This window comes from Pristiophorus japonicus, chromosome 1, assembly GCF_044704955.1.
Source record: "Pristiophorus japonicus isolate sPriJap1 chromosome 1, sPriJap1.hap1, whole genome shotgun sequence".
In the NCBI taxonomy this organism is placed as follows: Eukaryota; Metazoa; Chordata; class Chondrichthyes; family Pristiophoridae; genus Pristiophorus; species Pristiophorus japonicus.
The window spans coordinates 459,940,147-459,956,123 of record NC_091977.1 but is presented as its reverse complement, the minus strand read 5'-3'; the positions used below and the strand labels follow the sequence as shown (position 1 = coordinate 459,956,123).

General features: G+C 42.9%; 1 protein-coding gene across 3 annotated transcripts in view; it reads left to right on the top strand.

Moving 5' to 3' along the window:
• Positions 1-15,977, top strand: part of ripk2 (receptor-interacting serine-threonine kinase 2) — a 110,848-nt gene that overhangs the window by 85,414 nt on the left and 9,457 nt on the right. The window contains exon 11 of one of the 3 annotated variants that reach the window (XM_070893813.1): positions 7,908-13,993. The exons of 1 other annotated variant lie outside the window; for it this stretch is intronic. In XM_070893813.1, coding sequence (XP_070749914.1) covers positions 7,908-8,254 — 347 coding nt within the window. In that variant the 3' untranslated portion in view covers positions 8,255-13,993. Of the gene's footprint in view, positions 1-7,895; positions 13,994-15,977 lie in introns of those variants that run through there. One more of the 3 variants, XM_070893808.1, reaches the window with a different exon arrangement.

Sequence of the window (15,977 nt, the reverse complement as noted above, 5' to 3'; positions counted from 1 at the left end):
GACTGATGTCAGGCTAACTGATCTATAGTTCCCTGTTTTCTCTCTCCCTCCTTTCTTAAATAGTGGAGTTACATTAGCTACCTTCCAATCTGCAGGAACCGTTCTAGAATCTATGGAATTTTGGAAGATGACAACCAATGCTTTCACTATCTCTGTAGCCATCTCTTTCTAAACCCTAGGATGTAGACCATCGGGCCCAGGGAATTTATCGGCTTTCAGTCCCATTAATTTCTCCAGTACTATTTTTTTACTAATACTAATTTGTTTCAGTTCCTCATTCTCGCTGGACCCTTGGTTCTCCATTATTTCCAGAAGGTTTTTGTGTCTTCTTCCGTAAAGACAGACACAAAGTATTTGTTTAATTTTTCTGCTCATGTATTTATATAAATATTCATATGGATACAGCTACCATGTGAGTTGACCCCAGAATACATTATTACTTCACCAAATAATTGGAAATTTGTTGGCTCTGAAAGCCCGCTTCCAACATGCAGTCGTGTTGCAAATTTTCACTTGATAGCATTCATTCAAGGGAAAGCTATTTTCAACAGTGAAATCTGAGTTTACAGGGTGATTGACTGGCAGGTCAGGATAGAAACATTTCTTCTTAACTTGGCAAAAAGGATTCTTTGTGATGTAATCACGATCTCCACTGCACACTCCATCCATGCAATTTTCAGATTGCTGCCTTATAACGACATTCCCCTGAAATCAGTAAGGCTCTGCAGCCGGACATGTAAAGATGCAAATTCAGCTTTTGAACAGCTGCAAAAATGCAAAATTGTACTGTGCAATTTCTTCTTCATTTCCACTCATAATCTCAATTTACCTCTCAATACAACGGACACACATTGAGGAACCCCTGGAGTAAGCATAGTTGCTTTCTTCTCAGTAACCTGTACCAGGCAGATAAAGGTGGTTTGCAATTTTGATTGAAGGTGACCTCAAAATGATAACTGATAGTCTTGCAGGAGTTAAGCACTAAGCTGGGTGGCGGTGTGAGCTGTGAGGAGGATGCAAAGATGCTGCAGGGTGACTTGAACAGGTTAGGTGAGTGGCAAATGCATGGCAGATGCAGTATAATGTAGATAAATGTGAGGTTATCCACTTTGATGGCAAAAATAGGAAGGCAGAATATTATCTGAATAGTGACAGATTAGGAAAAGGGGAGGTGCAATGAGACCAGGGTGTCATGGTACATCAGTCATTGAAAGTTGGCATGCAGGTACAACAGGTGGTGAAGAAGGCAACTGGCATGTTGGCCTTCATAGCGAGAGGATTTGAGTATTGAAGCAGGGAGGTCTTACTGCAGTTGTACAGGGCCTTGGTGAGGCCTCACCTTGAATATTGCATTCAGTTTTGGTCTCCTAACCTGAAGAAGGACATTCTTGCTATTGAGGGATTGCAGCGAAGGTTCACCAGACTGATTCCCGGGATGGCAGAACTGACATATGAAGAAAGACTGGATCAACTAGGCTTATGTTTACATAGAAACATAGAAAATAAGTGCAGGAGGAGGCCATTCGAGCCTGCACCGCCATTCAATAAGATCATGGCTGATCATTGCCTCAGTACCCCTTTCCTGCTTTCACTCCATACTCCTTGACCTCTTTAGCCGTAAGGGCCATATCTAACTCCCTCTTGAATATATCCAATGAACTGGCATCAACAACTCTCTGCGGCAGGGAATTCCACAGGTTAACAACTCTCTGTGTGAAGAAGTTTCTCCTCATCTCAGTCCTAAATGGCCTACCCCTTATCCTAAGACTATGTCCCCTGTTCTGGACTTCCCCAACATCGGGAACATTCTTCCCACATCTACTCTGTCCAGTCCTGTCAGACACTTATACGTTTCTATGAGATCCCCTCTCCAGTGAATAAAGGCCCAATTGATCCAGTCTCTCCTCATATGTCAGTCCAGCCATCCCTGGAATCAGTCTGATGAACCTTCGCTGCAATCTCTCAACAGCAAGAAAGTCCTTCCTCAGATTGGAAGACCAAAACTGAACACAATATTCCAGGTGAGGCCTCACCAAGGCCCTGTACAACTGTAGTAAGACCTCCCTGCTCCTATACTCAAATCCCCTCCCTATAAAGGCCAACATACCATTTGCCTTCTTCACCGCTTGCTGTACCTGCATGCCAACTTTCAATGACTGATGAACCATGACACCGAGGTCTCGTTGCACCTTCCCTTTTCCTAATCTGCAGTCATTCAGATAATCTGCCTTTGTGTTTTTGCCCCCAAAATGAATAACCTCACATTTATCCACATTATACTGCATCTGTCATGCATTTGCCCACTCACCTAACCTGTTCAAGTCACCCTGCAGTCTCTTAGCGGCCTCCTCACACCGCCACCTAGTTTAGTGTCATCTGCAAACTTGGAGATATAACACTCAATTCCTTCATTTAAATCGTTAATATATATTGTAAAGAGCTGGGTTCCCTGCGGCACTCCACTAGTCCCTGCCTGCCATTCTGAAAAGGACCTGTTTATCCCGACTCTCTGCTTCCTGTCTGCCAACCAGTCCTCTATCCACGTCAGTACATTACCCCCAATACCATGCGCTTTGATTTTGCACACCAATCTCTCGTGCGGGACCTTGTTAAAAGCCTTTTAAAAGTCCAAATACACCACATCTACTGGTTCTCCCTTGTCCACTCTGCTAGTTACATCCGCAAAAAATTCCAGAAGATTCGTCAAGCATGATTTCCCTTTCATAAATCCATGCTGACTTGGACAGATCTGTCACTGCTTTCCAAATGCACTGCTATTTCATCCTTAATGATTGATTCCAACATTTTCCCCACTACTGATATCAGGCTAACCGGTCAATAATTACCCGCTTTCTCTCTTCCTCCTTTTTTTAAAAAGTGGTGTTACATTAGCTACCCTCCAGTCCATAGGAACTGACCCAGAGTCGACAGACTGTTGGAAAATGATCATCAATGCATCCACTATTTCTTGGGCCATTTCCTTAAATACTCTGGGATGCAGACTATCAGGCCCCGGGAATTTATCGGCCTTCAATCCCATCAATTTCCCAAACACAATTTCCCACCTAATAAGGATATCCTTCAGTTCCTCCTTCTCACCAGTCCCACTGTCCCCTAGTACATTCGGAAGGTTATTTGTGTCTTCCTTCATGAAGACAGAACCAAAGTATTTGTTCAATTGGTCTGCCATTTCTTTGTTCCCCATTATAAATTCTCCTAAATCCGACTGCAAGGGACCTACGTTTGTGTTCACTAATCTTTTTCTCTTCACATATTTATAGAAGCTTTTGCAGTCAGTTTTTATGTTCCCTGGAAGCTTCCTCTCGTACTCTTTTCCCCCTCTTAATTAAACCCTTAGTCCTCCTCTGTTGAATTCTAAATTTCTCCCAGTCCTTAGGTTTGTTGCTTTTTCGAGCCAATTTATATGCCTCTTCCTTGGTTTTAACACTATCCTTAATTTCCCTTGTTAGCCACGGTTGAGCCACCTTCCCCGTTTTATTTTTACTCCAGACAGGGATGTACAATTGCTGAAGTTCATCCATGTGATCTTTAAATGTTTGCCATTGCTTATCCACCGTCAACCCTTTAAGAGTCCTTTGCCAGTCTATTCTAGCCAATTCACGCCTCATACCGTCGAAGTTACCTTTCCTTATGTTCAGGACCTTAGTTTCTGAATTAACTGTGTCACTCTCCATCTGAATAAAGAATTCTACCATATTATGGTCACTCTTCCCCAAGGGGCCTCGCACAACAAGATTGCTAATTAGTCCCTTCTCATTACACATCACCCAGTCTTGGATGGCCAGCTCTCTAGTTGGTTCCTCGACATATTGGTCTAGAAAACCATCCCTAATACACTCCAAGAAATCCTCCTCCACCACATTGCTACCAGTTTGGTTAGCCCAATCAATATGTAGATTAAAGTCACCCATGATAACTGCTGTATCTTTATTGCACACATCCCTTATTTCTTATTTGATGCTATCCCCAACCTCACTACTACTGTTTGGTGGTCTGTACACAATTCCCACTAGCGTTTTCTGCCCTTTGGTATTCCGCAGCTCCACCCATACCGATTCGACATTATCCAGGCTAATGTCCCTCCTTACTATTGCATTAATTTCCTCTTTAACCAGCAATGCCACCCCACCTCCTTTTCCTCTCTGCCTATCCTTCCTAAATGTTGAATACCCCTGGATGTTGAGTTCCCAGCCTTGGCCACCCTGGAGCCATGTCTCCGTGATGCCAATTACATCATATCCGTTAACTGCTGTCTGCGCAGTTAATTCGTCTACCTTATTCCGAATACTCCTCGCATTGAGGCACAGAGCCTTCAGTCTTGTCTTTTTAACGCACTTTGCCCCTTTAGAATTTTGCTGTTTTGTGGCTCGTTTTGTTTTTTGCCTTGGGTTTCTCTGCCCTCCACTTTTACTATTCTCCTTTCTATCTTTTGCTTCTGCCTCCATTTTATTTCCCTCTGTCTCCCTGCATAGGTTCCCATCCCTCTGCCATGTTAGTTTAACTCCTCCCCAACAGCATTAGCCAACACTCCCCCTGGGATATTGGTTCCGGTCCTGCCCAGGTGCAGACCGTCCGGTTTGTACTGGTCCCACCTCCCCCAGAACCAGTTCCAATGTCCCAGGAATTTGAATCACTCCTCAAGCCACATCTTCATCTGAGCTATCCTGCAATTCCTACTCTGACTATTACATGGCACTGGTAGCAATCCTGAGATTACTAATTTTGAGGTACTACTTTTTAATTTAGCTCCTAGCTCCCTAAATTCGTCTCGTAGGAACTCATCCCGTTTTTAACCTATATCGTTGATATCTATATGCACCACGACAACTGGCTGTTCACCCTCCCTTTTCAGAATGTCCTGCACCCGCTCCGAGACATCCTTGACCCTTGCACCAGGGAGGCAACATACCATCCTGGAGTCTCGGTTGCGGCCGCAGAAACGCCTATCTATGCCCCTTACAATCGAATCCCCTATCACTATAGCTCTCCCACTCTTTTTCCTGCCCTCCTGTGCAGCAGAGCCACTCACGGTGCCATGAACTTGGCTGCTGCTGCTCTCCCCTGATGAGTCATCCCCCTCAACAGTACCCAAAGCGGGGGATGACCGCAGGGGATCCCTGCACTACCTTCCTTGCACTGTTCTTCCTGTTGGTCACCCATTCACTATCTGGCTGTGTACCCTTTACTGCAGTAAGACCAACTCGCTAAACGTGCTATTCACGTCATTCTCAGCATTGTGGATGCTCCAGAATGAATCCAACCACAGCTCCAGTGCCGCAATGCGGTCCGTCAGGAGCTGGAGGCGGATATGCTTCTCGCACAAGTAGTCGTCAAGGCTGCCGGAAGCGTCCCTGACTTCCCACATATTACAGGAGGAGCATAACACGTGTCCGAGCTGTCCTGCCATGTCTTAACCCCTAGATTAACTTAATTTGGCAACAACAATGCTAAAGGTTACTTACTGATAAAGAAAAGAAAAAAGAAAAACTACTTACCAATCACTTACTCCCTTGGCTGCGATGTCACTTTTCGATTTCTTTCTACATTTTTGCCTTCTCACCCGCTGCAGCTGCACCGGCTGGTCTCCGACTCACTAACTCCTCGCGTGTGGGCCTTTGAGAGGCCTCCGCCGACTCTGCTCCCTGGACTCCTGCCTCTCCGATTCACTGGAATTTAGAAGAATGAGGGGATCTCATAGAAACATATAAAATTCTGACGGGATTGGACAAGTTAGATGCAGGAAGAATGTTCCCGATGTTGGGGAAGTCCAGAACCAGGGGTCACAGTCTATGGGTAAGGGGTAAGCCATTTAGGACTGAGATGAGGAGAAACTTCTTTACTCAGAGAATTGTGAACCTGTGGAATTCCCTACCACAGAACGTCGTTGAGGCCAGTTCGTTAGATATATTCAAAAGGGAGTTAGATGTGGCCCTTACGGCTAAAGGGATCAAGGGGTATGGAGAGAAAGCAGGAATGTGGTACTGAAGTTGCATGATCAGCCACGGTCATATAGAATGGCGGTGCAGGCTCGAAGGGCCGAGTGGCCTACTCCTGCACCTACTTTCTCTGTTTCTATGTTTTGCCCTGATATTTGTCTGGAGAGCCTTTGGGAGCAGGTCTGGAGTAGAATGGAATTTTCACTTGTAGCACCTTAAATCCCGGGGTCAGGCACATTTGCATATTACAGACAGATTTCCACACAGGGAAGCCGCACTTGGGGTGCCCACATCATCTAGGAATGGGATTTAGTAGCAGAGCCTGGCTGCTGTGCAAGGGGATTGCTGCTCAAGAAGATGAAAACATTCAAAAATGCTGCCACTTTCTCTGGAGATTGGTTTTCTTGCTTTCTGAAAACTTCTCCCTTAAAATTAAAATCTCTTCCTTCCATGCCCTTAGTAATGTTGAACTGCAGGAACATACAGGTATCTCTGATGTCTATAAAATGTTGCTAATTTGCATGGTATCATAAAAAGGATATAGCTATTTGCACTAGAAAATGCTCTGATTGGCTCTCCATGATCACATGACCTGATTGCTGCTTGGTCCCCTTGGATGTTTCAGATGTTTCTCTGAAATGTGTGATTGGAACCGCCCAGCCAAAGTTATGAGTGACTTTGCAATGTGCAATTCAAGCCATTCTGTCTTCAGACCGCAGACAAGATAGAGCTCTCCCAGCCCAAATTCCTGACTACCCCAGCCCAAGTTCCTTACCCCCCACCCACCCCCAGCCCAAGTTCCTGCCATTATCCCCCCCTCCCCCCTGCCCCGCCATCGATGGGTCATTGTGTGTGGCTCACAGATTGTTAACAGGTTTATTGGGTATGAAGTGAATAGCGACAGTGTCATGATTCCATCTTTCATCGGCTCCAACGATGTCCCTTGTCACACACGCATCGAGCTTTCCGAGAAATCAGGTGTGGGTGTAAAGGGGGTTGTAAGAATGTGATCTGTCTTCCCTGAGGTCCCCCTCTCCCCTCTGATTCCCTTTCCCACTTCCCCACTCTCTCTCTCTCTCCCCAAAGTCTCTGTCACTCCCCCAAGTGTCTCTCTCTCTCTCTGCCCCCCCCCCACAGTCTTTCTCTTCCCCCCGCCCCTTTCTCTTCCCACGCCCCCCCCCATTCTCTCGCTTTCCCCCCCCCCACCCCACCGTCTCTCACTTCCCCCCCCCCACTGTGTGTGTGTCTCTCTCTCTTCCCCTCCCCCACCCCCCTCCACATTATGTCTGTCTCTCTCTCGCACACTCGCTCTCTCCCCCACCCCACCCTCCCAGTCTCTCCCATTAGCACTGATGTTTTCTCTCCCACAGAAGGCTGCGAAAATGATCCAAACGCTTGAAGCAGCTCCACACGGCTGTCTCTCTCTCTCTCTCTCTCTCGCTCTCTCTCGCGCCTGACTTATGACTTCCTAGTACAGCGCACTGCGCATGCATGACCCAATCGAGGGCCCGTGCTCAAAATGGGGCGGAGTCCAATGTGCACATGTGCAGATGAGTACAAAAAACCTAGTGCAAATAATCACTCTGTAAAAAGAAACCCACTATGGGTGTGCCTTACCCAAATACATAGGAATTTCTGATGGGGATAAGTAGGGTGGACACTTAGCATTCCTGGTCCCACCCCAAATTCTATCTCTGCCCATCATAAACTCCAGAGTTCTCCACACTTTAGACACTATTCCACACTGTGCTCAGACAGTGGGCTGTTTTTCTGTCACAAAATATCTTGCCAGAGGTCCAGCCCCAAAAATGTGCCGAACACTACTATTGCGGCTGTTTGTTCAAGTGTCAGCCAATGTTGATATATGATCCTCCAACCCCTGCACTGTTGCTGCTGTTTGTACTGGGCTACATTTACTGTTGTAAAACTTATATGCAGGTTTCTTCACAGAGTCTGTCTTTCAAAGCGTGGCTCACCAGTGGATTCAAAGCAAAAGGGAGGATATTATCAATCAGATGACCGAAGCATGTCTGAATCAAACCCTGGATGCCCTGATTTCCCGTGACCTAATAATGAAAGAGGACTATGAGTTAATCAGCACCAAACCCACGCGAACAGCCAAAGTCCGACAACTCTTAGACACTAGTGACAATCAAGGAGAAGATTTTGCCAGAGTTATTGTTCAGAAGTTGAAAGACAATAAGCAGATGGGCCTTCAGCCTTATCCAGAACTGTCTACAATATGCAGCCCACTCTCTCTTATGAGCCTGATATCAACCCAGTTCAAAAGCAAGTGACTATTATTCAGATTTGTTTCTTCAGGCCTGCTGTTGTCCTGGGTCCTTTAAGCTATAATGTCATGGTTCATTCATCTTTAATGGTGTTTGTATGGCACTGCTGTTGCACCTAGTGATAGTACAATGTTTTAAAAGTTGGAATGATCTTCTTACAAGCCAGGAATTATGAATTTTATCACGGGCAGATCCCATTTATTTAGGTTGCCTGCTCCATACTGTTGTTAGTGGTTGGAAACGCAACATTGATGGTTGTCCAGCAATGAGAACATTTATTCTAATGGTCTTTTACCATGCTGTTACATTGAATGCCACTGCAAAATATAGCATGTCACACCTGGAAGAGAGTAGATGCTGTTCTTCATTATATTTACTCAGCAAACTCCATTGATTGCCTCGTATTAGGATGACACTACAACCTAGATGAATTAATATGAGTGAAGTTTATGTCTGAATTTTTAGAAATGGATTTTAGATGGGCTCAAATGAAGTGTATTATTTTCACCCAATTTTCCAAGGCTAGATTATTATTATCATAAATGTGCTTACCTCTAGTTGTAGATTTGGATTTCTGCAGGGAGCACATTTGTGGTTGAAGGAGAAAATTGAATATAAATGAAATTTAATGAGATGGGGACAATTAAAACGGCAGTGTTGCAATAGGGCAACAAAAATTCGGAAATGCTCGAAAGGCAACGGGTAGTGAGAAGTGACGGACAAAAATTAAGGTTGAGGAAAACAAAATGGAAGGATGAGTCTGTAGATAGGGGGTGGGCCTGCCAAGCATCCAATCCCCAAATTGGCTGCTGAAGTGGCGGTGGTGATGAAGGTGGCCTTCTACAGAAATCATTTCATGGTGCCATTCCCATCGGCATCTCAGCATGCCTAACAGGAGTTTGAGCCAAGTTTCGGGCCTCAGCTAATCATTACTGTTGCTGGATGTGCTAGTTGTATTCTGAATGGTTGCTGTAGATGCCTTTGCAGCAGATAGCACTGCTCTGCATTTGGCTTTCTGATCTGTACCCTACGAAGACAATTCCCCCTGGTTGTTGTTCAGTAGCGACTGCAGATATGGTTGGTGGCATCATATCAGGTGTGGCCAGTGATGGTACACTGGCTGTTGATCACCTTGGCAGCTCCACTGAAAGCATGGCATACTATGATTGGAGTATGTCATGTTTATAGATTAGAATTATACATTAGAATTTTCTCTGATAAAGCTTCACCGATCACTCTTTCAAACAGACCTTGAGTGCACTATTTCTGAGCAATAGCTAGTAAACAATAGCCAAGATCCAGAGATCAGACAGAAAACCCTTATTCTCTGCACAGCCACTGGGATATATCACATGCTGCCACATTAATTCTCCTCTGGATATAATCAACATGGAGGCTTTGAACCAACAAGTTGGTATTATTTACATAATGTAGATGAATAAACATTTTTAATGCAGTGAAGTATAGATCTCTCTAAATGCCTGTTATATAAAACAAGAAAGATGTAACTCGCTATTTTTCTAAAGGCTGGAAAGTCTAATAGAGGATACCTGTCCCAATTAGCATTAGCTTTTTAGAAAACACAGCCCTCTGGCTGCAAGATTCAGTCTCTGGGTGTCTGAAGACTAACGGACTCTGGCTGTGGACTACAAATATAATTCGGTAAGAGGTGGACAATGCCCTAGACTGTCTGTTGCAGAGGGCTCCAGCTAATCAATGGCCTTGTCCCCCTCTTAGAGACATCAAACAGCTGTCAATCAAATCCATTACCCCAGACTGGAGTCCATTCATAGATCTGTATCCAAGGGGTTTGAAAGAATTAACACGTGAATTTATATAGCCCCTTTCACAAGCTCAGGACGTCCCAAAGTGCTTTTCAGGTAATGAAGTATTTTTGAAGTGTAGTCACTGTTGTAATGTAGTTTGCGATGCTCCTGGCACAAAAACAGCAGATGATTTCATGAGAACAAAGAGCCATTCATTTAATATTGAATGCAGACCATCATTGAGAATGGCAAAGATGCTTGTCATTGAATGTGGCACCTCTGGCCAATTGATATCTTGAATTTTTTCCTCAACCTTTTCATTTATGAAGAACATTCCAGTCAGCTCATCTGGAACTGAACTGACGTGTTTTTCTCTGTTTGATCCTGTTTTAACTTCTTGCATCCTAGTGATATAAAAATGTTTAAAAATGAGCACATAAAGAGAATATATATGTGTCACGGGGTACTTCTGAGGAAACACCCAACATTTTGGTTAGTCAGGCACTGACATACCTTAGTGGTAATGTGGGTTCTAAGGTTCCAGTTTCCTTTGTGAACAGGACCTCCACCTGCCAAAGTGAGATACATTCACTTCTGTCTGCAGAAGTGGGTGTGTGGGTACTGGTCAATGGGCACAGACCATTGCTTGGCATCCCTCTGTTGGTCCTCCTTTTCTTCCAAATCCCTCTAAGGGGATTCCAATTGAGAATTCCTATCTACTGCTAGTAATGGTGCTGGGAACAAAAAAACATTAGAACAATTTTGCACAAGTGTTCATGCGAATCTAAGTACAAGCAAGATCAAGAAATTACTGAAATACACCTTAAATCAATTTGTTCTTTAAACCAAACAACCCTGGATATCCAGTTCAATTATGCATGGATGTCTTGTGCACATGAACATCAGAAAATGGCGTCTGGATGTTCCTGCCCACATTTTAATATTTAAATGAAGCTTCCAACAATCTCAAAAAGATGCGTTGTACTCCTGATGTATTACTCGCTGGAAATAGGTGCATAATGGAGATCTAGGGTAATAGATCTAATCAGAAAATACAAGGTCATTTATTAACAACAATTGAGCTGCCTTGACCTTCCAGCTGCAGAAATATAAGGTTGGAGAGGGGAGGAGGTAGATAGTGAAAGAAAGAAAAAGAGTAAAACGGTGTAGAGCAGCAATCGGAAACATTTAAAATGGTGTTTAACAGAGTGCAGGAACAAAATATTCTGCTAAAAGGAAAGAACAAACCAAACACTAATGAGACTCCATGGATGAATAAAGCCATAAGGAAACAACTGAGGGTAAGGAAAGAGACATACATTAAGTACATAGACAGCAGGGAAGTGCATGATAAGAAAGAATATGAAAAGATTAGGAGAGAAGTAAAAAAAACAATTAGGAAGTTAAAGAGGAACTATGAAATTAAATTATCAAGGAGCATAAAAAATAGTAAAATATTTTACAGGCACATCAATAAAAAAAGGAAGTTTGGGATGCGAATAGGGCCATTAAAAGATAGATCGAATAATACCACAGGTAACGATAGAGAGATGGCAGAATTATTAAATAATTATTTTGCTTCAGTATTTACCAGGGAGATAGAACAGGTGGATATGACATTGGAGGATGAGGTTAGTAATGAGATAAGTACATTTAAAATAAAAAGAAGGGATATATTAAATAAACTAATCAAACTCAAAGGGATAAAATCCCTGGTCCAGATGGATTGCATCCACGCATTTTAAAATAATCTAGGGAAGAGATAGCAGAGACCTTACTACACATATTTAATCATTCATTAGCAAAAGGTGTACAGCCAGAGGACTGGCAGATAGCTAAAGTAATATCTATATTTTAAGAAGGGGGATAGCACATGACCAGAGAATTATAGACTAGTCAGTTTAACATTGTGGTAGGAAAAATAATGGAATCCCTACTAAAGAAGAAAATAGAGGAACATCTAGAAACCACAAATATAATAATGAATAGTCAACATGGATTTCAAAAGGGAAAGTCTTGCTTGACCAAACTCATTGAATTTTTTGAAGAGGTAACAGAGAGAGAGTAGACAATGGTAATGCAGTAAATGTAATTTATCTAGATTTCCAAAAGACCTTCGATAAGGTACCCCATAATAGACTGATGAACAAGGTCAGAGAATGCGGAGTCAGGGGACAAGTAGTAGAATGGATAGCTAACTGGCTACAAGACAGAAAGCAGAGAGTAGGGGTAAAAGATAGCTATTCACAGTGGCAGAAGGTGGGTAGTGGTGTTCCACAAGGATCAATGTTGGGACCACTGTTGTTCACAATTTATATTAATGATTTAGACATTGGAATCAAAAACACAATTTCTAAATTTGCGGATGACACCAAATTGGGGGCGATAGTCAATACTGAGGAGAACTGCAACAAATTACAGGAGGATATTAATAAACTTGCAGAATGGGCATATAATTGGCAAATGAAATTCAACACTGATAAATGAGGTATGTGAAGAATAGTGAGGTTATTTATTGCTTGGAGGGTGAGAGTCTAGGTGGAGTAGAGGATCTCGGAGTACAAATACACATATCGCTAAAAGTTGCGACACTGGTTAGCAAGGCCATAAAAAAGCAAACCAAGCACTGGGGATTATTTCCAGAAATATAGATTTGAAATGTAGAGAAGTTATCCTAAACCTGTATCAAACCTTTGTTAGACCAGACTTAAGAGTACTGCGTACAGTTCTGGTCGCCTGAAGAGGGTGCCAAGAAGATCTACAAGGATGATGTCAAAAATACAAGGATATACATATCAGGAAAGGATGAACATGCTGGGTCTCTTTTTGTCTTGAAAAAAGAAGGCTAAGTGGTGACGTAATAAAGGTCTTTAAAATTATGAAAGGTTTTGATAGAGTGGATACAGAGATAATGTTTCCACTTGTGGGGAAGAGCATAACTAGAAGCCATCAATATAAGATAGTCACCAAGAAATCCAATAGGGAATTCAAAAGAAAATTATTTACAAAGAGTGGTGAGAATGTGGAACTCGCTACCACAGGGAATGGTTGAAGTGAATAGTATAGATGCATTTAAGGGAAAGCTAGACAAGTATATGAAGGAGATGGGCATAAAGGTTTATGCGGATAAATTTAGATGAGGAAAGACGGGAGGAGGCTCAAGTGGAGCATAAACGTTGGCATAGACTGGTTGCACTGAATGGCCTGTTTCAATGCCGTATATCCTATGTGTGGTAAGATAGAAATATAAATTTGACTTTTTAAATATCATCCTCCATTCAGCTGTTTTTAGTCTGAGGATGAGCAGTCAAGGTCAATTAAGTCCACAATTGACATGGGACTTGTTCTGTTAATTAGAACTGGAAAGTTTGTATTATGGTGTTAACCTTTTGAGCATTTTTTCATTGTCTATAGTGATGAGAAATATGAGAGCTGCTATTCTTTATGTGAATCTGAAGTAATTTGTGGTATGCACTGTTAAAATGTAATTTGTTGTGCATTTTTATTTATGAAAGTCCTTAAAAAGATGTTGCTTCAGCAGAATTATATTTAGATGTGCGGCAGTGTTTTTTAAGGATTGGAATGGTGTTCATTGCTGCTCAAGTGAGACTAATTCCCTGTGACCTAAGCCGTATATTCTTGCACAGATTGCTCTCTCTCTCTCTCTCTCTCTCTCTCTCTCTCTCCAGCTCTTAACACCATTCAGAGTTTCTCTGCTGATCTAATCAGTTGGTGTTTCATGAGTACAGTAATTCAACTATGCCAAAAACAACGTATAATTACAAAGCTTTATTGCAGCTCTGGCTTTTGATATTCTGAGCGAAAGTAACTGTATACACACAACAAATTTCTTCAATTTTTATTTAATATGTGCCAGTCCTAGGTCAATGATGCTAATACTCTGCCATACCTTAGTCTGACTTTGATTTTATAAAAGATGTCCTTTTCTGCTTTGGAATTTAATACAGAAACTGTAAAATGTGTGTGTGCTTTTTATTTGTCCATATTGTGGTTGTTCTTGTTGTTGTGCTGGCTCACACAAACTTTAAGCATTAATTCCATGAATTGTTTGTTTGACCTATCATATTTTACAGTGGTTTATTTTAGAGATTGGTTAGCTGAAATATATTGATGCATGCTGACGTGATTTGCAAAACTGACATATCTTCATTCCACGTACTGTGTTGTAATAACAGATAAGAAAGACGTCAGTTAACCACGCTGCATCAAGATCATAGTTGGGCTTTCCTTATTGGTCAATCTACTGCTGGTTGATCCACATACAAGAATTGCCCATACACCTAGATTTTACTAGGTGTTAATTTGATGGCAGCAGTATTCTATTTATCTTAAATGGGCTAGTGTTGATGTTATAATAATGCCAATTAGAAAATCTATAGTGTCTTTTATATATCAGATTTTTTTAGAAAAAATAATAGCTTCTAATGGTTCTCCAGCCGAGAGCCATTATTTACTGGCATAATTGTACAATGCTCCATTTCCGCTACTCTCCCGACCCTTGTGGAGGTGCTGTTATCTCCAGTTCTTCACACAAATATCCAAAAACAAAGCAAAATGATTTCTGAAGTAAAAACAGAATATACTATGGCCCAGAACTCCAGTGGGTGGCAGGTGCAGGACACAGCCCCTACCCCTGAATGGTGAGGCCCAAGGTGCCCCCGATATTGTGCCACGGGCCTCATTTCCATGAAGTGGGCGAGCTGAGGAGTAAGAGACAGCTTGCCCAACAATGCATGCTTGAAGTTTGGGCTGCTGTGGCACTAGCAGTGGCCCTTAGGTAAGTGTGGGGGGTGGGGGGGAATTATTGGGTTGGGAGGTCATGGTGGCCAGGATGAGCGATGAGTGGCTGGCGGGCGGGTTGTGGGTGGGGGGAATGGTTAGTCGGGGTGTGGAATCATATTCTTTTAATCTGGGGTTGGGGAAAGTAATCCTGTGCCTCCTGGCTCCGCTTTCGGGTAAGTATATTTTAAAAACTTACCTCGTTGGTTGCGGCATAACTGGCGGTCCATTTAAGGACAGCCTGTTAGGCTGCATGTAGGCCTGGTTTTCCTGCGTACAAGACCAATCTTGTAGTAGGGGCCTTAAACAGGCGTTTGGATCCTTATTTGGATATGCAAAAGGCATATTGCTTTTTTTCTGGCCTTTACCAATATGGCGAGTGGCACATTTCTGACTCATAGTGCGCATGCGCTTTCTGCACGCTCTACAGAAGGCTTAGGAGGCTGTTTAGCACCCGAAAGATGCATGCTGGGTGATCGAATTCCTGGGCCAATACGTCCACAGCATGTCAGTCAGCACTTGAAAGAGAAAGATATTTTAATGTTATAGCAGAAGGACCCTTTGACAAAACTGTTCTCATGAATGTGATTGAGAGAGCCGACAAATGCAACCTTCCAACTATCTACTTGGCAAGTGAGCAGTCTGCAATTTATATTGCTGAATCTCACATTGACACAAGCATTCCTTAATCTATCCTACATAGGGGCTGAAAGTAAGATAAACTGGAATAATTGGCATTTGTTCAGAATAATGAGTGCTAATTTGACCATGTTGACCAAAGTATGTCTGGGCTTTGTGTGGGAAGTTAAAATGTTTAAAAATCTGAATCCCGACCATAACCCATCTCCACCCATTTCTGGTTTTGATGGAGGGGGACAGTTGCGGGCAGCCAACCTACTTGCAGGAGGTGGGTCATCTATTTAAATATTATAATGAGGCTGGAATCCTTTGCTTTAACCTCCCTTTTGAATTTAACTGAAGCTGGTTGGATTTTGCAGGCCTCGTGAAACCTGCCTGCTAATGTAAGCTGAGGACTGCTGGATCCAGAAGATAGGTGCCTTTACACTTAGGTCCTGGATCCAGCGTCCCTACCTAACCCACTCCCACGATCACAGACCCCTTTACGAGGACTCCGATATCCACCCGCTCCCCCTCCCTCATCA